Source organism: Procambarus clarkii, chromosome 48 (assembly GCF_040958095.1).
Source record: "Procambarus clarkii isolate CNS0578487 chromosome 48, FALCON_Pclarkii_2.0, whole genome shotgun sequence".
NCBI lineage: Eukaryota > Metazoa > Arthropoda > Malacostraca > Decapoda > Cambaridae > Procambarus > Procambarus clarkii.
In genome coordinates this window covers 24,256,090-24,281,050 of record NC_091197.1, presented here as the reverse complement: position 1 = coordinate 24,281,050, position 24,961 = coordinate 24,256,090, and the positions used below count along the sequence as shown (strand labels likewise).

The window sequence follows — 24,961 nt, the reverse complement described above, 5'->3', positions numbered from 1 at the left end:
TCATCTGCAAAGGATGACATGAAGCTGTGACTTGTATTTTTGTCTATATCTGATATGAGAATAAGGAAAAGCAGCGGTGCAAGGACTGTACCCTGAGGTACAGAACTTTTAACTGCACTCGGACTAGATTTTATATGGCTGACCGTTACTCGCTGAGTCCTGTTTGACAGAAAACTGAGTATCCAGCGTCCTACTTTACCGGTTATTCCCATTTGTGTGTTTTGTATTCCCATTCATTCATTTTGTGTGCTTTCACGCCATGGTCACATTTATCAAAAGCCTTTGCGAAGTCCGTGTATCTACCAGTTCTACTTCTCTGTTCGGTTTTTGTTGTTAGTTTCTTACCATGTGGGGTTTGTTTTGTTATGCCTACCTTTCTGAGTGGCTAACCTCAGTTGATGGCAGATAAGGAAAACCCCCAACCACAAGGGGGTTTTCTAGGGCCATTGCTCCGTGCAACCTCTCTGAAGGGGCCAGATTCTGGCTCATGGTCCCTGGTAAGTCTGAACTCCATAGCTAAAGTCCCGGTCTAATATAACATACATTAGCCCGATAAGCTCCAGGGAGTCGTAGGGATTCCCCACAGAAAAGTAGTACAAAGGTTACATATAAAATCTTTCCTTTTACATGTATTATATAACAACAGTGGCCCCCTGGCCAGAAAAGGCCAGCGGCGGCCCCTGACCAGCGAGGGGCCAGCAGCAGCCCTCCATCAGTTATGTGCACAATTCGGTGCGTGAGTTTTCAACAATGTGCCTTGCCAAGGGGAGTATTCAGATTTCTCCAGGCTCCGTGCTCCAGTTCAATTCGGACTGCTCCCCCGTAGTTCTTGCCAGAACCAAGGATAGAGGGCCAGTCTCTTTGGTCCATTCCGAACACTTTGTGGTGCTGAACACTGCATACTGCATGTAGCTCATCTTCTGGTTTCTCTAGGTTTGGTTCTCTGTACTGTACATGTTCATGAAGTACCCAATGTTCTCACTGATGGCTAGTATTTCCTGTCATCTCTAAAGAGTGGCCCATTGACAACGTGTTCTTCTGGTGGCTTTCTGGGACATTTGGGCACCCTGATGTGGACCTCTGTGTGGTGTGAAATTGGTGCTCTGTTCCCCAATAGTGAAGCTCTGGCAATGGATGCTTCTTAGCTGGACTGGCTAAGGTGGGGTTCATTGACCTCTTTTTCCCTAGTTCAGCTGTTGTTCTGGTCATTGCCAGATTGAAGCTCAAACTAGGTTTCTGGATCTTATTGCCTAGTGTCTTGACCCAGGTATTTTCCATGACTGCCTCTTCCAGATTGGTCTGGTGACATACCTTGCTGATTCAAACTTCTCAGCTCTTTCCGTCTGGATTTTCCAACGCTTCTCTAGCGCCAGTTCTACAGCAAACAGGTGGCTGGGTTAATGGTGAACCACCTGCATTTGTCCTCGAAGAGCCAGTATAGAGTCGCTTGGTACTCATTTCACCTCTTTCTGTCCCTCTGTCATCTTTCTTTTGTCTCAGTTCGGGTTGTGCTTTCCTTTTTGTCTAGTCATTTCTTGACCAGCATCTCATGCCCGATACTGCCACCTCTAATCGTTGGGTACTGCTGAAGCCTCTATTGCTTGCGTTTGCTATGATACTTCTTCAGAGCCCTTCTGCAAGTTGTCTCGTGCTTTGTTTACCCTCTGGCCTGCTCATGCTCCTCTTGTGCCATCCTGGTCTGTGGTCTGTTTTCTCATATTTATTTCTTCCTCTTGGTTTCTTGGTTCCTCTCAGACCAAGACTATTTTTTTTTTAAGGGCAATTTTCTGTTGGCTCTCGCCTCTGGTTGTTGGGTTGGGGAGCTTCATGCTCTTTTTCAGGGGTGGAGATTCTGCTCCTTTGACCCTAGTGGGCATGCTGTTCATTTGCCATCTTCTTTAATTAATTGTGATGAATGAGTCAGCATGCTTCCAGAGGGGTATTTTGGTTATTTATGTTTGGTTGCTGTGGCCAAAGGTGCATCATTTTCCACATCTGGCAATGCTTCTTTATCATTACCGTTGTGCCATCGATTCTGCCTCGATGGATGCTTTGTTGGTTGATCCTGTCTGCTTGGGCCCCTTTTTCTGAGGTTTGCATTTCTCAGTTTATGAAATCTAGCCATCCTGCAGTCTACTCTCATGCCCATGATGTTGGGAAATATGCTACGATTGCAACCGTCTTTGCCAACTTGTCCTGGGTTGACATTCAGGCACTGGGGTTTTGGTTGGTCGAACAGGGTCCTAGCAGCCTCGTATTTGGTCAATGTCCTCATCATGCCTATGTTGCCTTAGGCCATTTTTCTTGGTCAATTGCTTCACCTTCACCATAGTACCTGCTGTTCCTTCTCCTTGGTATGCTCCTTGGGTTTTGTTGTGGTTAATTAGCTTCAAGGACCCCAGAAATCCAGCATTGAATGTAATGACATGCTTCAGCAGATGAATCCCAATGGCTCCCTGACACCTTCCAATACCAACCAGATTTCTCAGTTGGCGGTTGTACTCACCTAGTTGTGTCTGCGGGGGTTGAGCTCTGGCTCTTTGGTCCCGCCTCTCAACTGTCAATCAACTGGAGGGTTTTGTTGTTTTCACAACTTTGTGGGTTGTCGGTTGTGGGTTTTCACAACTGCTCCATAATTTACTTGGAAGGGTTGGGCAAATTGTGGATATCTGGGCCCCTGGTGACAGTAGTTTAGTACTAACGAGTTGGAGCCTGTTTAGTGTGTGTCAATCAGTTGTTTACACAGTTTACCGAGTTCATTTGGCAATTTTTGAGGCTTCAATTTTTTTGAACCCAACAGTCATTTGTATTCAGCCCGTCCTCATAAACAAAGGCCAAAAGTGATTCCATGCACCCGCCAAACCCCCTTTTATGAATGAAAAACGGTTTACACACGACTTACAACTGATGACGTTCGAACACTTCTTGAACAGTGCTTTGCTGACAACTTTTTGTTCGAACCCCAATGCTGTAAAAGCTTCACCCACATATTACAAATATAAATAATTGCCAACAAAACCTAAACCCGTAACCTAACCAATGGCTAAATATGCACTATATGCTTATATAATAATATTAATTTATATTTGAGAAAATTCCTATTTTGAATGAACAGCATTTAAAAACTTATGAATGCATCTTTGGGGTTGACCACTGTTAGGAATGAAAATAGACTGAGGATGGGTTGCTGTATTGGTGCATTGACTGGGCTGCATGTTGAGGGTTAAATATGACGATGTTAGAATAAAGAAGAGGCAATATGATCACTACATACAAAATAGTAACAGGAATCTAAATAATTGGCAAAGAGGAATTCATGAAATGTGTAACTTCCAAGAACAAATTCAAACTATGGAAACAAAGGTGCCAAAAAAAATATTAGAAAGTTTCATATGCAAACAAATTTGCATATGGATGGAACAAGTGAGAAGGCTACAGACACCTAAACTGTCAGTAGTTTCAAAGCTTCATATGACAGAGGACTTGCAAGACAGAACACCACGAGCAGAGTTCTTATCCTGTAAATCCACTTAGGTTATTACACTCCAATAAATTGTGTACTTAACAGATATGCCGAACAATTTAATTTGTATATACTGTACCATCAGACTGATATATAAATTATCACGAATAGATTTCAAGGAATATATCTTATACAAGAACAACGATATGTAAAAGTGCCTGGCTGCTTGAACGCTACTTAAGCATTGTCAAGACTCTGTCAAACGTATGTGATTGGTCGGTTCTCCAGCTGATGCAGCGATGGGATGAGAGGTATAATGTTACCTTCACTATAACTGCTCAACAGAAAAGTCCTAGTGACCTCTGTTGAGACACCGGGGCAACTACACCACAAAACTTTTCAACAACAATGCATTGGAGAATTCTTCCAGGTTTCCTAAGAACCTTGGTGACAAAGCCACTAAGACAAAAATACATGGTGCTTAGTGGATCTAGATCCAGAAATGAAGTAGCAACTGAAACATTAAATAAAAATATGTTAGAATTGAATTACAGTACAAGATACCTAAATACTGTAAAAGACAAATCTATGTTGATATTACTAGCAGAAATAAAACACCAAAGTTATGTAACAATTCTAATTTTGATACTCTTCTCTTTATGACAAATAACTCAGAATTTTAAATACAAAGTTGTACATCAAGACATAGTCATCTCTTATGTCATATACAATGTTCTTTAAACAGAAAACAAAAAAAATCTTATATCTATTGACTAAGATTCAGCTGCAAATATATGTAAATTAAAAGTCAATTATAGTTTGACAGCTCTTTATATAATACACTTGCCTCTTAAATAATAAAAATCAAGTGTTGAATGCAATAAAATGCATTTTTCTGGGCAGCCTCAGTAGCTTCCCAGTACATTGGCTCTGGTATCACAGCCACACTACCACCAGGCCTCTGGACCCAGATTCATGAAGCAGTTACGCAAGTACTTACAAACGTGTACATCTTTCCACAATCTTTGACGTTTCATCTATTAAACACTTTACAAGCATGAAAAATTCCCAATCAACTGTTGTTATTGTTACAGCCTCCTGGTGCTTCGGAACTGTTTAACAATTGTAAACAAAGCCGCCAAAGATTGAGAAAAGATGACAGGTTCGTAAGTGCTTGCATAACAGCTTCATGAATCTGGCCCCAAGACTTGTGCACTGTGCAGGCCTCTGAACTTGGCCTACTGGACACTAGGACCAGAATGTGAAATGCTCAGAGGAAAGGGAAACATGGTCTGAAATGTATCCAAAATCAAGTAAAATTGCCCAGTAAGTACAGACAAAGCAAAACAAACTATGTATCTTGATGAAAGAGAAGATACTAAGGATGCAATAGTTTGCTTAACCCTTGTATGGTGCCTGGCTATTTAGCATGTGTCACTCACAGGCGCATACAAAAAAACATACATACATACATACATACATATATATATATATATATATATATATATATATATATATATATATATGCGAACAAGCCTGAATGGTCCCCAGGACAATATGCAACTGAAAACTCACACCCCAGAAGTGACTCGAACCCATACTCCCAGGAGCAACGCAACTGGTATGTACAAGACGCCTTAATCCACTTGACCATCACGACCGGACATAATGAGGTGATAGCCGAAGCTATTTGAACCACCCCACCGCCGGCACTCGGATGGTAATCTTGGGCATAGCATTTTACCAAATCACCTCATTCTTTGGGGCACACGTGAGGAACACAAATGCGAACAAGCCTGAATGGTCCCCAGGACAATATGCAACTGAAAACTCACACCCCAGAAGTGACTCGAACCCATACTCCCAGGAGCAACGCAACTGGTATGTACAAGACGCCTTAATCCACTTGACCATCACGACCGGACATAATGAGGTGATAGCCGAAGCTATTTGAACCACCCCACCGCCGGCACTCGGATGGTAATCTTGGGCATAGCATTTTACCAAATCACCTCATTCTTTGGGGCACACGTGAGGAACACAAATGCGAACAAGCCTGAATGGTCCCCAGGACAATATGCAACTGAAAACTCACACCCCAGAAGTGACTCGAACCCATACTCCCAGGAGCAACGCAACTGGTATGTACAAGACGCCTTAATCCACTTGACCATAACGACCGGACATAATGAGGTGATAGCCGAAGCTATTTGAACCACCCCACCGCCGGCACTCGGATGGTAATCTTGGGCATAGCATTTTACCAAATAACCTTATTTTCCTCATATATATATATATATATATATATATATATATATATATATATATAATGAGGTGATATATATATATATACTGTCTCCACTCGATCATCCGGACTATATGGGAAGGACCCCCAGCCGGATTATCACATTTTTCGGATAATGGTACTTTTTCACCTACGAGTCCAAAAGTGACCATTTCCAACTATTTTTATACTACAAACAACATAATTTGAATTGCCTTGCCACATACAATTATTAAATATTCAACTAGAAACCTCAACTTACCTTGTTGGTGTTCGTCTTCTTGATTGATGCCACACATCTTGAAGTTAAAAATTCTTAACAATTTACGTAACCTATACTAACACAACACTAAAATTAACACTTAAAATTACTGTACAGTTCATTAAGCTAAGTTAGTTTTGACTGCCAGCTGCTGAAGCCTCACTGGTTGAGGGCATTTGGGTTGCCTGTGAGGCCTCACTTGTTGAAGGTGCTTGCTTGCACCTCACTTGTTGAAGCGCTTGCATGCCCTCACTTGTTGAAGGCGCTTGGCTTGCCTGTGACGCCTCACTTGTTAAAGGCGCTTGCTTGCGCCTCACTTGTTGAAAGCGCTTGGCTTGCCTGTGGCGCCTCACTTGTTGAAAGCGCTTGGCTTGCCTATAATGCCTCACTTGTTGAAGGAGCTTGGCTTGCCTGTGGCGCCTCACTTGTTGAAGGCGCTTGGCTGCCTGTGACACCTCACTGTTTGAACAACACGTAACTTGTCTTTAATTGCTAGGACAATCTTCTTCCTCTTAACACTTCCAGAACGATTGATGCTGCTACCAGACATATTCTTGGCCAAAAATGTTCAAAATTACTATGAAAATTAAGAAAGTTATTTAAAAAAATATTTCACTAATGGCGCAACACTGTGAGGCCGCACTGGTTGAGGCGTATAACTGTGACTTGTCTTTAATTGTTAGGACAACTTTCTTCCTCTTAACACCTCCAGAACGATTGATGCTGCTACCATAGTCTTGGCCAAAAATGTTCAAAGTTACTATGAAAATAAAAAAGTTATTTAAAAAAATATTTCACTAATGGCGCAGCACTGTGTATAACACGAGGGACGGACGCACATGGGTTGACCAGTGTTGGACAGGTCCACTTGGGGCAGCCATAGTGTTACGTAGGCCGCCAGGAGGAAAAAAATTCACAATATTTTTGAAGGAAACTTCAGCCTGTGCACAATGCTTTTAGGAAACTTATTTATTTGTTATTACATAATTACTAGTAGTTATTTTATTTGTTTTTGGCTATGATTAATTGTTCTAAAATTAATGGTAATTCCTGTACCCAGATAGTCCCTCCTGACGCACCCCTCCCACCCTCCCAACACCACCCACCCACCCCACCCCCACCTACACCATGCGCCTCGAGTCTCGGGCAGACGGGATTAATACCGTATGGCCTGCCTCATGTTTTCATATACGGACAAAGGTTATCTGGGGGACTGACCGGATAGTGTAATTTCTGCAGAAAACCTGCTTTAATCCGGTCCCTGTGGCTATTTTGGCCGGATATTGTGATAACTTTATCCGTTCACGATTTTGGCCGTATAAGGGCGTTTTTCGGATGTTCGAATCCCGGATAATCGCGGGGTTACAGTATATATATATATATATATATATATATATATATATATATATATATATATATATATATATATATATAAATATATATATATATATATATATATATATATATATATATATATATCTATATATCTATATATATATATATATATATATATATATATATATATATATATATATATATTCTTCTAAACCTGTTAATTTGTGTTCACTGATCATGGGAAAAATAATAAAAAAATCGTAAGTGGCATATATTGCCCACTATAGGGTGGGAAAGTCTGGCAAAAAACAGGCGTTGACTCAGTGTGCGTCCCAGACGGTCTGTTGCTCACCAGCTGTCAGGCCGGAGTTGCCACAAAGAGAAAATTACCTAATTATTTCAATGTCTCCAATTGATTTTTCATAGTTTTTTTGCTGTAATATTATTCAATAGAGTGTAGTGTGATATATTTATATAATAAAATGAGTGGATCATCGCTGTACTCAAAAATATGGTGTGCATATTGTTGATTCAATTATGTTCATCAAATAGTGAACAAATACTTTGTTGGTTATTACACTATATACACAGGTTATATATAAGTATCTGCATGTTTTGTTCACCATAACGAACCACTAAGTTGCTATTATGAGTCAAAAAGTAACGAGGAGTGACCGCCACACACCAGCCAGCCACTCACTCCCTCAACACCTCACTCGCCCACATTCTCCTCCCACCATACTGTTTTTGCTTTTATTCACTATATATAGACGTTATATATAAGTACCTACATTCGTGTTCACCATAACAGACCCTAAGTTGGCATGCTGAGTGGCAGCCTGCCACTGGCTGCTACTTCCTCCCTCCCTCAAGTCACCTGACTCACCCACATTCTCCTCCCACAATACTGTTTTTGCTTTTATTCACTATATACAGATGCTATATATAAGTATCTACATTCGTGTTCACCATAACGAACCACTAAGTTGGCATGCTGAGTGGCAGTGCCAGTGGCAGCCTGCCACTGGCTGCCACTCCCTCCCTCCCTCACCTCACCTGACTTGCCACCATTCTCCTCCCACCATACTGTTTTTGCTTTTATATACAGACGTTATATATAAGTATTTACATGTTTTGTTCACCATAACTGTACATCTAAGCTTGTATGGTGAGTAAAGGCACAAAGACATAGCTACTCACACAGTCAGCTGGTGGCGGCCACCCTCAAGGCCAGACGCACTAATATTTCTCCTCCAACAATACTGTTTGTGGTGTTATTACGCTATATAGTACTATAGTAGTAGGCATCTGTCAATCCCATGGGGTTATGGAGTTGTGCCCTGGGTGTCTAGTTGTTGTAATCTAGTTGGATGCAGCGCTTGCTGTGGCTGTGAAGGCCAACCCGAGAATGAGTCTCAACTGCAGCGAGCGCAGATAAGCGCCGAAGCGGGTGCGTCTGACAGTGGTCGAGACCTCCTCTGAAATCTATTATCCTCCGCTTGCCTCTTCAGTTCATCCTCGAATTGCTGGAGTCCCTTCTGCACTTTACATCTCCAGGCAGATCTGTCCGCAGCTGCTGCCTCCCAAGTGTTGATGTCGATGTTCATCTGCTTAAGGTCGCGTTTGCAGGCATCTTTGAAACGCAGCTGAGGTCTTCCGGTGGGTCTCCTTCCTGATGCCAGTTCTCCATACAAGAGATCCTTCGGTATGCGGCCATCGACCATGCGTGTGACATGTCCCAGCCATCGCATGCATCTCTGTTTCAAGAGAGTGAACATTGAAGGGACTCCTGTTCTCTCGAGTACAGTGTTGTTGGTGACGTGGTCTTTCCATGTGATGTCAAGGATGCGTCTCAGGTTACGCATGTGAAAGGTATTAAGCCGTCTCTCCTGGCGTGAGCGCAGGGTCCAGGATTCCGAGCCATAGAGAAGTGTACTCACCACACATGCCATGTAGACTTGTGCCTTGGTGTGTACTGTCAGTTTGGCATTTTCCCAAACGCGCTTTCTGAGCCTGGCCAGTGTTGTTGCGGCCTTCTCGATACGCCTGTTGAGCTCTAGTGTCCAGGGAAAGGGTGTTTAACACTTTCGCGCTTTATATTAGAGATAACTCGTCACTGGTTTTTCTTATGATTCCACATAACTGCCTACTTTTCTCGTCAATCGAAAAAATATTTCTATAAATTCCATTTTTTAACCGAAATGGATGGGGATACTTATGTTTTGTAGAGAATTTATTTGCGAATTTTTTGGTACCAGAATGAATATTATATCACATAAACTTCTATGAGTAAAAAAAAAAATACACAAAGTATGTTTGGGGGTGTGGCGAGCGTGTGGCAGTGGGTTCCCTTTAGCCATTGATATATCCAACATGTGGGAAATATTTGTATGTGTTATGTATATGTCTGTGTAGGGAATTTTACTGCGATCACTGTCATACAAATTATAAAATGTTTCAACAAGTATAAACATGACAAACATCAAACGAACGAAAACAATGCGTTCGTTTCTGCCGCGAACGCATACTGAGCGACGTGGTTCTATATTTGGCGCTTCTCTTACACATACTTTGTACCAATGTTATATAGTTCATCTTATAGAAAATTTTATTGCGAACACATTGGTATAAAAAAGAAATACGTACATAGAAAAGTAGGGTCAGGAAACGTATAAACTTTCCAAGCATGATTTCCCCCCTGTGTTTTCGCCAGTGCGCTCGCGGCTAACTACTCTCCACTTCACACACTCTTGCGGGTGGGCAATTACGTATATTAAACATTCATATGCATATGTCCGTGTAGAGAATTTTATTGTGATTCCAATGATACCAAAATTAGCGATGTAGGACAACTGTAGGCTTCGCAACGATTAAGAAAGTGGAAACATTTTGTTGCTGTTTGGCGCTCTCGGCGAGTGATCTGCATAGTTTTTTATTTGGTGTTGATACTCCTTATGCTTGGGCGGCATTTTATACGTATGCTCTTATAGACAATTTCATTGCGAACACAGTGATACCAAATTTAAATACGTGCGCCTTCAATTATTGTCAGGACAGTCAAAAGAGTGTACACTTTTTCGGTCTTACCGCGTAGGCGCGCGAAGTGCTGAAAGCATCTGGGGTATTGTTTTTCTTTGAGCGCCGAGAGCGCGAAAGTGTTAAGATTGTGGAGCCCAGGTACACAACTCGTGAACTGCCTCCAGCACATAGTCTGCTATATTTATACAGGGTAGCTCACTGACATCTTGTCCCATCACCTGTGTCTTCTTCAGGCTGATTGTCAGGCCGAATGCGGAACAGGCTGCGGCAAAGCGGTTGAGTAGCTGCTGCAGGCCTTCTGCTGTGTGTATGGTGATCGCTGCTTCGTCGGCGAAGAGGAACTCCCTGAGGATTCGTATCTGTACTTTTGTCTTTGTTCGGAGTCTGGATAGATTATAGAGCTTTCCATCAGATCTTGTACGGAGATAGATGCCTTCTGTGGTTGTTCCAAAGGCATGCTTGACAAGGATCGCGAAGAAGATGCCGAACAGGGTTGGAGCAAGAACACACCCCTGTTTAACACCTCTGTTAATGTTGAATGGTTCAGAAATTGAGCTGTCGTACACGACTGTTCCCTTCATGTCCTTGTGGAACGATTGTATCATGCTGAGTAGGATGGGTGGACAGCCAATTTTGGCCAAGATCTTGAAGAGTCCGTCCCTACTCACGAGGTCGAAGGCCTTTGTAAGGTCAATGAAAGCAATGTACAAGGCTTTTCTCTGCTCCCTGCACTTTTCTTGAAGCTGTCTCAGGGAGAACACAATGTCAGTGGTCGACCTCTCTGCTCGGAAACCACACTGTGACTCGGGGTACACTCTTTCGGCAAGAATCTGAAGCCTGACCAAAACGACCCTAGTGAAGAGTTTGCCAACGACGCTGAGGAGGGATATGCCACGATAGTTGTTTACATCGCTTCTGTCACCTTTATTTTTGTAGAGAGTGATGATGTTTGCATCTCTCATGTCTTGTGGCACCAAGCCCTCCCTCCAGCACTGGCACAGAAGTTCATGAAGCTCAGATTTAAGTGTTCCACGAGCGCACTTGAGAACTTCAGGCGGAATCCCGTCGTCTCCTGGGGTCTTCCCTGAGGAAAGTGAATCCACTGCTTTCTCAACTTCTTCCGCAGTTGGTTCAAGATCAAGTTCTTCCATGATGGGCAGGCATTCAATTGCATCCAAAGCCTCTACGCTGACCAAGTTCTCTCTGGAGTAGAGTTCGGAGTAATGTTCCACCCAGCGAACTACAGGCATACCTCAGAATGCGAGTTTAATCCGTTCCTGGAGACGCCTCGCCTTCCGAAAACTCGCATTCCGAAGTTAATTTCCCCATAAGAAATAAAGGGAAATGAATTAATCCGTTCCTGACTACCCCAAAAACCCCACATCAAACTAAATTTTTATACCTAATTTACCTAATTCATCTAAATAAACCTACAAAACTATGTTCCAGTTATTACTTACCTTGCTGTCGAGTGCTGTAGGCGTATGGAAGATGGTGAGGAGGGGGGAGGAGGAGAGGAGTTACTGTTTGGAAGGGGAGTCCCCTTCCATAATCACATCACATAACCCCATGCCTTGTAACACTATGGATACCACTTCTCTTTCTAAATTTTTCAAACCAGCCCCTGCTTGCCTTAAACTCTTTCTTATCTGCATCACTCGTTGCAGGGGTCTTCTTTAGAAGGTCTTCGTGCAACACCCTGGCTTTCTCACAAATAATGGCCTCCGAAACACTATCACCCCTCAACTCCTTGTCGTGTATCCAAATTAATAACAACTTTTCCACTTCAAGTATTTGTGGTCTTTGTGCCGTTAATGTTCTTACTCCTTTTGCCACATTAGCACTCATAATCTTATTTTTCTTCTTAAGTATAGTGCATATTGTTGATGTGGCTTTGTTGTACTGCCTACAAAGTTCAACAACACGTGTACCGTTCTCATGCTTCCGAATGATCTCTTGTTTCTCCTCTATTGTCATCCTCACATGAGCTTTCTGGCCTTTATCCTTACCACTGGCTTTCTTGGGACTCATGGTGAGATATATAATAACAAATTGTATAGACAAATCACCAAAAATCCAACAAAACACTGAAAATCCGCGACAAGAATTGATGTGGGGGTAGTCACTGAGCGCAAGACAATGGTAAACTGAGGGGCGGCGGGGCGGAGGGGCGACGATCGCCGAACCACCACGCGCTAGGTCGGCTGTACGCGTATCAACAAACTCGCGTCCAAACTCGCCTACCGAAGTAACCATCGCCTTCCGAGACAAATTTTTGGAGTAAATACACCTCGCCTTCCGAAAACCTCGCATACAGGGACAATCGCATTCCGAGGTACCACTGTATATATAGATATATATATATATAATATATATATATATATATATATATATATATATATATATATATATATATATATATATATATATATATATATATATATATATATATATATATATTCTTCTAAACCTGTTAATTTGTGTTCACTGATCATGGGAAAAATAATAAAAAAATCGTAAGTGGCATATATTGCCCACTATAGGGTGGGAAAGTCTGGCAAAAAACAGGCGTTGACTCAGTGTGCGTCCCAGACGGTCTGTTGCTCACCAGCTGTCAGGCCGGAGTTGCCACAAAGAGAAAATTACCTAATTATTTCAATGTCTCCAATTGATTTTTCATAGTTTTTTTGCTGTAATATTATTCAATAGAGTGTAGTGTGATATATTTATATAATAAAATGAGTGGATCATCGCTGTACTCAAAAATATGGTGTGCATATTGTTGATTCAATTATGTTCATCAAATAGTGAACAAATACTTTGTTGGTTATTACACTATATACACAGGTTATATATAAGTATCTGCATGTTTTGTTCACCATAACGAACCACTAAGTTGCTATTATGAGTCAAAAAGTAACGAGGAGTGACCGCCACACACCAGCCAGCCACTCACTCCCTCAACACCTCACTCGCCCACATTCTCCTCCCACCATACTGTTTTTGCTTTTATTCACTATATATAGACGTTATATATAAGTACCTACATTCGTGTTCACCATAACAGACCCTAAGTTGGCATGCTGAGTGGCAGCCTGCCACTGGCTGCTACTTCCTCCCTCCCTCAAGTCACCTGACTCACCCACATTCTCCTCCCACAATACTGTTTTTGCTTTTATTCACTATATACAGATGCTATATATAAGTATCTACATTCGTGTTCACCATAACGAACCACTAAGTTGGCATGCTGAGTGGCAGTGCCAGTGGCAGTGCCAGTGGCAGTGCCAGTGGCAGTGCCAGTGGCAGTGCCAGTGGCAGTGCCAGTGGCAGTGCCAGTGGCAGCCTGCCACTGGCTGCCACTCCCTCCCTCCCTCACCTCACCTGACTTGCCACCATTCTCCTCCCACCATACTGTTTTTGCTTTTATATACAGACGTTATATATAAGTATTTACATGTTTTGTTCACCATAACTGTACATCTAAGCTTGTATGGTGAGTAAAGGCACAAAGACATAGCTACTCACACAGTCAGCTGGTGGCGGCCACCCTCAAGGCCAGACGCACTAATATTTCTCCTCCAACAATACTGTTTGTGGTGTTATTACGCTATATAGTACTATAGTAGTAGGCATCTGTCAATCCCATGGGGTTATGGAGTTGTGCCCTGGGTGTCTAGTTGTTGTAGTCTAGTTGGATGCAGCGCTTGCTGTGGCTGTGAAGGCCAACCCGAGAATGAGTCTCAACTGCAGCGAGCGCAGATAAGCGCCGAAGCGGGTGCGTCTGACAGTGGTCGAGACCTCCTCTGAAATCTATTATCCTCCGCTTGCCTCTTCAGTTCATCCTCGAATTGCTGGAGTCCCTTCTGCACTTTACATCTCCAGGCAGATCTGTCCGCAGCTGCTGCCTCCCAAGTGTTGATGTCGATGTTCATCTGCTTAAGGTCGCGTTTGCAGGCATCTTTGAAACGCAGCTGAGGTCTTCCGGTGGGTCTCTTTCCTGATGCCAGTTCTCCATACAAGAGATCCTTCGGTATGCGGCCATCGACCATGCGTGTGACATGTCCCAGCCATCGCATGCATCTCTGTTTCAAGAGAGTGAACATTGAAGGGACTCCTGTTCTCTCGAGTACAGTGTTGTTGGTGACGTGGTCTTTCCATGTGATGTCAAGGATGCGTCTCAGGTTACGCATGTGAAAGGTATTAAGCCGTCTCTCCTGGCGTGAGCGCAGGGTCCAGGATTCCGAGCCATAGAGAAGTGTACTCACCACACATGGCATGTAGACTTGTGCCTTGGTGTGTACTGTCAGTTTGGCATTTTCCCAAACGCGCTTTCTGAGCCTGGCCAGTGTTGTTGCGGCCTTCTCGATACGCCTGTTGAGCTCTAGTGTCCAGGGAAAGGGTGTTTAACACTTTCGCGCTTTATATTAGAGATAACTCGTCACTGGTTTTTCTTACGATTCCGCATAACTGCCTACTTTTCTCGTCAATCGAAAAAATATTTCTATAAATTCCATTTTTTAACCGAAATGGATGGGGATACTTTTGTTTTGTAGAGAATTTATTTGCGAATTTTTTGGTACCAGAATGAATATTATATCACATAAACTTCTATGAGTAAAAAAAAAAATACACAAAGTATGTTTGGGGGTGTGGCGAGCGTGTGGCAGTGGGTTCCCTTTAGCCGTTGATATATCCAACACGTGGGAAATATTTGTATGTGTTATGTATATGTCTGTGTAGGGAATTTTACTGCGATCACTGTCATACAAATTATAAAATGTTTCAACAAGTATAAACATGACAAACATCAAACGAACGAAAACAATGCGTTCGTTTCTGCCGCGAACGCATACTGAGGGACGTGGTTCTATATTTGGCGCTTCTCTTACACATGCTTTGTACCAATGTTATACAGTTCATCTTATAGAAAATTTTATAAAAAATTTAAATTTTTTAAAATTTATGCCCGAAAAATTTATGCCCGAAACGCTTTGCGTAATAGTGGCTTTAGGCATTGTATGTACTAGCTATACCTATAAGTTAAACAATCCTTGTAAATTTATTGTATGTATGTACCTTACCTAAATAAAATTGTATTGTATTGTATTGTATTATTGCGAACACATTGGTATAAAAAAGAAATATGTACATAGAAAAGTAGGGTCAGGAAACGTATAAACTTTCCAAGCATGATTTCCCCCCTGTGTTTTCGCCAGTGCGCTCGCGGCTAACTACTCTCCACTTCACACACTCTTGCGGGTGGGCAATTACGTATATTAAACATTCATATGCATATGTCCGTGTAGAGAATTTTATTGCGATTCCAATGATACCAAAATTAGCGATGTAGGACAACTGTAGGCTTCGCAACCATTAAGAAAGTGGAAACATTTTGTTGCTGTTTGGCGCTCTCGGCGAGTGATCTGCATAGTTTTTTATTTGGTGTTGATACTCCTTATGCTTGGGCGGCATTTTATAGGTATGCTCTTATAGACAATTTCATTGCGAACACAGTGATACCAAATTTAAATACATGCGCCTTCAATTATTGTCAGGACAGTCAAAAGAGTGTACACTTTTTCGGTCTTACCGCGTAGGCGCGCGAAGTGCTGAAAGCATCTGGGGTATTGTTTTTCTTTGAGCGCCGAGAGCGCGAAAGTGTTAAGATTGTGGAGCCCAGGTACACAACTCGTGAACTGCCTCCAGCACATAGTCTGCTATATTTATACAGGGTAGCTCACTGACATCTTGTCCCATCACCTGTGTCTTCTTCAGGCTGATTGTCAGGCCGAATGCGGAACAGGCTGCGGCAAAGCGGTTGAGTAGCTGCTGCAGGCCTTCTGCTGTGTGTATGGTGATCGCTGCTTCGTCGGCGAAGAGGAACTCCCTGAGGATTCGTATCTGTACTTTTGTCTTTGTTCGGAGTCTGGATAGATTATAGAGCTTTCCATCAGATCTTGTACGGAGATAGATGCCTTCTGTGGTTGTTCCAAAGGCATGCTTGACAAGGATCGCGAAGAAGATGCCGAACAGGGTTGGAGCAAGAACACACCCCTGTTTAACACCTCTGTTAATGTTGAATGGTTCAGAAATTGAGCTGTCGTACACGACTGTTCCCTTCATGTCCTTGTGGAACGATTGTATCATGCTGAGTAGGATGGGTGGACAGCCAATTTTGGCCAAGATCTTGAAGAGTCCGTCCCTACTCACGAGGTCGAAGGCCTTTGTAAGGTCAATGAAAGCAATGTACAAGGCTTTTCTCTGCTCCCTGCACTTTTCTTGAAGCTGTCTCAGGGAGAACACCATGTCAGTGGTCGACCTCTCTGCTCGGAAACCACACTGTGACTCGGGGTACACTCTTTCGGCAAGAATCTGAAGCCTGACCAAAACGACCCTAGTGAAGAGTTTGCCAACGACGCTGAGGAGGGATATGCCACGATAGTTGTTTACATCGCTTCTGTCACCTTTATTTTTGTAGAGAGTGATGATGTTTGCATCTCTCATGTCTTGTGGCACCAAGCCCTCCCTCCAGCACTGGCACAGAAGTTCATGAAGCTCAGATTTAAGTGTTCCACGAGCGCACTTGAGAACTTCAGGCGGAATCCCGTCGTCTCCTGGGGTCTTCCCTGAGGAAAGTGAATCCACTGCTTTCTCAACTTCTTCCACAGTTGGTTCAAGATCAAGTTCTTCCATGATGGGCAGGCATTCAATTGCATCCAAAGCCTCTACGCTGACCAAGTTCTCTCTGGAGTAGAGTTCAGAGTAATGTTCCACCCAGCGATTCATCTGTTGATCACGGTCTTTAATGATCTCTCCAGTGGCTGACTTTAGAGGAGCCATCCGGTTTTGTGTAGGGCCTGTTGCCTGTTTGATCCCTTCGTACATGCCTCTTATGTTGCCGACAGTGGCCGCAGTCTGGATGCTGGAACAGAGTCGAAGCCAGTAATCGTTAGCACAACGCCTCGCAGTTTGTTTAACTTTACTGCGGGAAGTACGGAGGGCCTGTAGGTTCCTTTCTGAGGGCAGGTTCTTGTAGGATGAGAGAGCTCGTCTCTTTTCCTCTACGAGGGGTAACTGTTCCTCTGCACTGGCCTCGAACCAATCTGCTGACTTGTTCTGCCTCTTACCAAAGGTGGACATGGCAGTGTTGAAAATAGTGCCCCCGAGATGTAACCACCTCTCACTTGCACTATCACAGGGTGGTACAGGAAGGGCATTTACCAGCGCCGCAGTGAATTCCTCCACCTTGTGGAGGTCACGGGTCTTGTTTACGTTAATGCGTGGTCTTCCCTCTTTCTTTGCTCTGTGGATTTTCCGGGGCTGGAACGTTACTCTGCAAACGACGAGAGAGTGGTCGGTGTCGCAATCTGCACTCTGGAAGCTGCGGGTCAGTTTGACATTTCTCAGATTGTTACGCCCCATAAGCACCAGGTCGAGTTGGTGCCAATGCTTAGACCTGGGATGTCTCCAGGAAACCTTATGCTGGGGCTTGGTGTCGAAGAAGGAATTGGTGATGCAGAGATCATGATGGCAGCAGAACTCCAGGAGGCGCTGCCCACTCTCATTCATCTTCCCAAATCCAAACTGGCCCAGGCAGGAAGGCCAAGAGCTGTGATCAGAACCAACTCTTGCATTAAAATCTCCCAGGAGGAAGACTGGCTCTTGTTGAGGTATGTCTCTGAGAGCTAGGTCGAGGTCATCATAGAACTTGTCCTTCGCTTCGGTAGAGGAGGTCAGTGTTGGTGCATAGGCATTGATGAGGCTGACCATTCCTACTGCTGTATGAAGCTGAAGTTTGATGATCCTTACAGACCCCTCCATAGGTGGTACTATGGACCCTAACAACCTGTTCCTGATGGCAAAGCCAATGCCATGCTCCTTTACCTCTTCTGGTGGTTTGCCCTGCCAGAAGAAGGTAAAGTTCTTCTCCCGTATGCTGCCGGTTGCGGGCAGAAGTGTCTCCTGCAGGGCGACTATGTCCATCTGGAGCCTGCGCAGTTCATTGTTGATCACAGCCGTCTTGCGGGCGTCGTTCACTTCCAGTAGATCTTCCGAGAGACCCAGTGTCATGGTCCTTACATTCCATGTGCCCAGTTTGAGAGCTGGTTGACTCTGTGTTTGTTTTCTTTTGCTTGGTGCATGGGTTGACGATCCGCTTATTGGATTGTGACCTAAGCCCCACACACCCAGTGGAGCAGGCGGACCGTGGCGGGACAGCACCTTATTGGCTGGGGGCTGCCCAGCTTGAGGCGGGCGGTAGCTGTCCTATGAAATCGGATGATTTCTCCCACCGACGGAAGTAACCCCTGGCGCCTTACTCAACACCAATTGAGTGGTAGGCTTATCACCGGTAACTGTCACTTCCCGTGTTGAGCCATCGCCAAGGCGATGCTGGAGTGTCCTCTCCAGGGCACAGGCCTGGGCAGTAATTATGGAGGACCAGCTGTTGCCCATGCAGCAGATCCACCCTCTCCACGCCACCGATGTGATCCAAGGGAAGGGCAGGCGCCGATACAGTTGGCACCAGTGTCGTCGCAGGAGTTGCCAGAATGTAGCTGTAAACAGCTGCAAACTGCCTTAGGGACTCCAACTCCAGATTTTTCCTCAGGGTTCACTCCCGAAGTCTTTCCCATGAGTGGGTTTAGCCACAAGACAGCAGAGGTTTGAATTCGGGGTTTTCCTTCCCCTAGATGAGCTGCCTTTCCAGGCTAACGAGTCCTATCTGCCCGAAGCAACTGGTTTTAAGGCGCCAGAGACGCCTTAAAACCAGTTGCTAAAACCAGGCGCCAGAGACCCACCTGGCGGGTCTCTGGCGCCATATATTACTGGTTTATATCTATATTATATCTGGTCTCTATATATTATGCTATATACACACATTATATATAAGTATCTACCTGTTTTATTCACCATACTTGTACAAGTAAACTGGTATGGTGCCCAAAGTCCATAGTGGTCACCAGTAAACAACATGATAAGTCATGCAGACAACGCCACCTCCCTCACCAAATGGCGGCTCCCAACCTATTCCTATTGCTGTTTATACCCTCTATACACACGTTATATATAAGTATCTACATTTGTGTTCACCATAGCGAACCACTAAGCTGGTATGGTGAGTGCAGTCAATAAAAGGTGGGCACGCACAGTCAGAAGACAACGCCATCACCCTCCCTCCCATAGCCTTACTCCTCCCTCCATGGAGCACAGCGCTAAATATCACCACAATCCTGCTATTATCAGAACCCTGGTCAGTTTTATCACAGTTAAGGGTCTTCTGTAATAATATCATCACTACATAATATCATGAACAAGTATATTATGGCATTTTTAGGCGATGCTGTGGTCACAAGCTGAACAGCAGTGCTGTGAGCTCATGCTGCGTGCGTCAGGCTTGGTAGCTCACTCAATACTGAGGCCCCTAACACCCAGGAATTTGGCCCACGATTTTTTTTTTTTAAATGGCATCTGTTTACAAGAGCCCTGATGAAGGTGTGGTGAACCCCGTGTATCCGCGGGCCGTTTAAATCTTGCATAGTACTCCAAAATATCATATGATGCGATGCGCAATTTACTGCAAGTCAATCAAAGCATCATATGATGCGATGCGCAACTTAAGGGTTAATGTCAATAAACTATGTGCCAGTACCCCGGCACAACACCAAGTGCCTGGGTACTTGTCAGAGTACTGGTCAGGGTACTTGTCAGAGTACTGGTCAGAGTACTGGTCAGGGTACTGGTCAGGGTACTGGTCAGGGTACTTGTCAGAGTACTGGTCAGAGTACAGGTCAGGGTACTGGTCAGGGTACTGGTCAGAGTGCTGGTCAGAGTACTGCTCAGAGTACTGGTCAGAGTACTGGTCAAAGTACTGGTAGTTGGTTCAGGTCTCCCAGGGGGTTCCAGTCTACTTACCTTATCACTTTTATTTTATTGACATCAGATGGAGACAGGAGATGCTATCTGTGAGAACTTTGGATATCCAATGAATGTGGACCACATAGAGGGATAAAGCACAAGAAGCCAGAAAGGAGCATTTCACTAGAGTCCAACCCCAAAGGCAAATGAAGTGAGTGGAACCCCTTCAGCTAAGGCAGGGAAGCACCAACATGCCAGTATCGGACTGCAGATGTGCTGGTCGGCACGATGAGAGCTAAAACAATCCCAGAAGCAGCCCAACACACCAGCAAACAACTCAAGCAATAGTGGGACGCGGTGCCATAGAACCTAGCCCTAAAAAGCCAGAGGAAAATGATAAATCAAAATATTCCTAAAGACCTGAGGAGAGTGCATCACACAGTCAAAGATAAGAATAAATGTCACACAAAAAGAGTAGTGTACAATGCATATCGCAAAATATATCCCAGTGGGAAGGCCAGCAGGCAAAGTTCTCATAACACTAGCTGATAATGGTCCCACTACTGCAGAATGACCATCCACAAGAGAAAGGGAAGCTATCCTGGAGTCCCAGACCAACAACACACACATCAACAACTTGAAAGGAGTGAGCACAGACTTTGCCAGTTCATGAGATTCAAACTGTGCAAACTGGGTAAACATGAAATCCCTGGTTAATTGACAATTTGGATGACTGGAAGCCAAAACTAGCCAGCCTCATAGGTATGACAGAACCAGGTGATGGTGAAGCACCAAGAAAGGCCAGTGAACATTCTGAGCACCAAGATTAGCCCAAAAGAAAGAACCCAAATGTGATAGTATAAAACCAGTGTTGAATGTAATGAAACACCGACTTTTGAGTGAGCCCCGGAGGCTCCCTGAAGCTATCATACTGATTAAGTGCCATACTACTTGAGTGTCATCAATCACAGTTCTTTTTGCCTACTGAGGACCACGAGCCAGAACCTGGGCCCCCTTCAGAGAGGTGAAGAGACCGATGGCCTATGAACACTTTACATTTAAAGTGTATCATCTTTGCCACCACCAGGGAAGCACCAAGAAAGATAGGCGAATCAAAACAAACTACTGCACGATTTGAAAATGAGACTGAAGCCCTAATATTGCAAAAACAACTCCCCCACAATGAAAACAAAGAACCAAAACTTCGTCCAACCCCCCAACTCCCCTAGTTAGCTCCATCTCATACCTCATTGGGGGGAGGAGGCAGCCGGTCCTGGTTAGCCAGTCAGTTCGAGAATAATGAAAAACTGCCGACTGGAGGAAGGGAGGGTGTCAGGGAGCCTCCAGGGCTCACCTAGAAATTGGCATTTCATTATATTCAATACTGGTTTTCTGGGGAAAGCCCTGCACTCCCTGAAGCTAACTACCCACAGAGAAGGACAAAATAGGGGGAACTTACCAGGGAGGCGGCAGCACTGCAGGTATCAAGTTGAAGGTGAGACTATAGGCTGCAACACATGCCCCAGAGCCAAGGGCCATGTGTTGTGAAAAGACCACACACATACAAGGCCGCAGAGGACCAGGAACGTTAACAAGACACCTGGCAGCAACGACCGTGGTAGACTGCCAAAACCCCCGAGCCCGAATATTGGCCCAAGACATAAGACCAGATTAGCTGACAGAGCAGTGTACAACGGAACATCGTGAGCATGAGAGTAGACTGCAGTCTGGCTAGCTGTAATGACAATGAAGACAACCAGACACACATGAGCCCTGGAACATGGACAAGGGAAACCGGAGCCACTCACAATGTGAACACCAAAACAGAATCAGTGGTCCGAAAGCAACGGAGTAAAGCCGCAACAGACACGGTGCATGACGCACCCCCGGCCGAAACAAGCATGCATCAACCACTAAAGGACCCCTCTGGAAGCCTGCAGACTCATTCATATGCATGAAAAGAAGGAGCTGGCTGCAACCTAACACAAAGCTGGCACTGGGTGTAACTAGCAGGGGTAACATCCTAATTACTGTACTCCTAATTGTCAGGGCTGCTCATATTTTCCTTGCCGTTGTCTATTTTGGTTCACTCTACTTTTCTGGTGGGTTTTCCTCTTGGCTTTGGTGATTTAGTATCCCTTGCTCACTTTAACTAAACAAAGCTGCGAAGAAATATAAGAAAATTCACTTTCACAAATGGTGTTAGATGGTTGGAACAAGCTAAGTGAGACGGTGGTAGAGGCCAAAACCATCAATATGTAGTTTCAAAGATAGGACAAAGTGATGGGAAGATGGGACACCACGAGCATAGCTCTCATCATATAAATACAATTAGGTAATTACTGTGTCTCTGAATGGACCTGGTTTTGACTTCTAGTCTATGGTAGGTTTTCTTTGACTCTCAAGAGCCTGGTATGACATAGTATGTGTAGAGCTATCCAGGCAGCCAGCACCAAGGTTGAGCCATCAAGGGGGGGCCCTACCTGAAAGGTCAGTTCTTGCCGATAGTGAAGTGATTTGTACCATGCATGCAAGTGAAGAGTCACACAGGCTGGACCCCTGGGTGATTTGAGCTGCCACCTGGTGGTACACTTGGATATTAATGCATCGTTTGTTGACATTGGGCAAACAACCACTTCCCTTGCTTCCACCATTTCTCTTCAGTCAAGATATGTACTTTCTGTTTTTTTTTTTTACTCTCATGAGGTTAATCTAAATCTCCAGATTCTACTCCTGTGTTCAGTAGGCCTATGCAAGTTGAGAGGCCTGGTAGTTTTGTGGATGTATGGCACCAGGGAGCTACCGAGGACCGGCTCAGAATATCCGTCAACACATGAATCTTATGCTTAACTATCATTTAAGAGTACATTACATCATGTCTTATAAATAAATACTATAAATTACTCACCTTGTTTTAGAGCTGCTGTTGGAAAGATCTCTTATATTTTGCAACATGTTTTTTTCTGGCTTCAACTGAGGTTGAAAATCAGGAGTACCACGTGTTTGGGGGCTAAATTTAAGAAAAAATCAGGTATTGTTCAAAATCAGGAAAAAATTTGGAAAATCAAGAGGTGCTTGACACCACAGCATCTTAGAGGATTTCCTGATCACATGACTTGCATAATATGAAGTCTCAATGGCAAGAGGATGAACATTCCTTCAAGGACGAGAGAAGTCAGAGAAAAATCCTGGAGATGAAAGAGGTCAGAGAACAAAAATTCCTGGAGATGAAAGAGGTCTGAGAATAAGAAGTCCTTGAGATGAAAGAACCAGCATTCAATGTAATGAAATGCCAGTTTCTGGGTGAGCCCCTAAGGCTCCCTGAGGCTCCCTGAGGTTAGCATACTGATTAATTGCTACAGAGCACCACTTGGTTTCCGAACTTTAGTTATCCGAAACTTCCAGTTTCCCGATTGGGGTTGGGGAGTCATGCTACCCGAACAAAGTTCGGGTAGGAAGGGGTCCGCCAAGCGTCACGCCGGCTTGTTGTGGTGGGTGGGAGATGGTCCAGTTTGCCCACTGTGACTTCACAGATTCACGGCCTATTATTCCTATTATTTTGAATTGCCATAAGGCTGGAATGTTCATTCTGTGCTTTTGTTTTACATATCTGCACAATCAAGAAACATCTGTGCACCATGTTGGCTCCAAATGCACGCATTGCATCAGTGATGGCCGACTGGTGGGTGGATGAACGATGCAACTTAGGTGGGAGGCAGTATGAATGAGGAGGGGGGGAGAATCAGTGACAGAGGGGGAGAGAGAGATGCTAGGAGGGAGGGGGAGGGAGGGAGAGATGTTAGGAGGTAGGGAGAGATGTTAGGAGGTAGGGAGAGATGCTAAGAGGGAGGGGGAGGTAGGGAGAGATGCTAGGAGGTAGGGAGAGATGCTAGGAGGTAGGCAGGAAGGGATGGAAGTAGTGAGAATTAGGGAGGGAAAGGCAGGCTGGCAGGCACAGGCAGGCAGGCACAGGCAGGCAGGCACAGGCAGGCAGGCACAGGCAGGCACAGGCAGGCAGGCAGGCAGGCAGGCAGGCAGGCAGGCGCAGCAGGGAGTGAGTGGTAGTCACGCGGTTGAACCGCGTGACCTTGAGAGATGGGATGTAGGGGGGCGGGTGGTTTGTTGGTGGTGGGGGTGAGACCGGCTCATTCCCGAAGATAAGCCTAACACACACTACCCGTTAGCATGATGGCAGGGAGGGAGGCAGGCTGGCTGGAAAGGAAGCAGGCTGGCAGGCTGGGAAGGAGGCAGGCAGGCAGGCAGGCTTGCAGGCTGGGAAGGAGGCAGGCAGGCTTGCAGGCTGGGAAGGAGGCAGGCAGGCAGGCAGGCAGGCTTGCAGGCTGGGAAGGAGGCAGGCAGGCAGGCAGGCAGGCTTGCAGGCTGGGAAGGAGGCAGGCAGGCAGGCAGGCTTGCAGGCTGGGAAGGAGGCAGGCAGGCAGGCAGGCTTGCAGGCTGGGAAGGAGGCAGGCAGGCTTGCAGGCTGGGAAGGAGGCAGGCAGGCTTGCAGGCTGGGAAGGAGGCAGGCAGGCAGGCAGGCTTGCAGGCTGAAAAGGAGGCAGGCAGGCAGGCTTGCAGGCTGGGAAGGAGGCAGGCAGGCTTGCAGGCTGGGAAGGAGGCAAGCAGGCAGGCAGGCTTGCAGGCTGGGAAGGAGGCAAGCAGGCTGGCAGGCTTGCAGGCTGGGAAGGAGGCAGGCAGGCAGGCAGGCTTGCAGGCTGGGAAG

The 24,961-nt window shown here is 44.9% G+C and overlaps 1 protein-coding gene across 7 annotated transcripts in view; it reads right to left on the bottom strand.

Moving 5' to 3' along the window:
- LOC123764814 (oxidative stress responsive kinase frayed) overlaps nt 1–24,961 on the bottom strand; it is a 257,836-nt gene that overhangs the window by 113,025 nt on the left and 119,850 nt on the right. For 4 of the 7 annotated variants that reach the window (XM_069302650.1, XM_069302651.1, XM_045752991.2 and 1 more), the window contains exon 5: nt 23,150–23,251. The exons of the other annotated variants lie outside the window; for them this stretch is intronic. In XM_069302650.1, the coding sequence (XP_069158751.1) occupies nt 23,150–23,251 (102 nt within the window). The remainder of the gene's footprint in view (nt 1–23,149; nt 23,252–24,961) is intronic. 7 annotated transcript variants of the gene reach the window in all.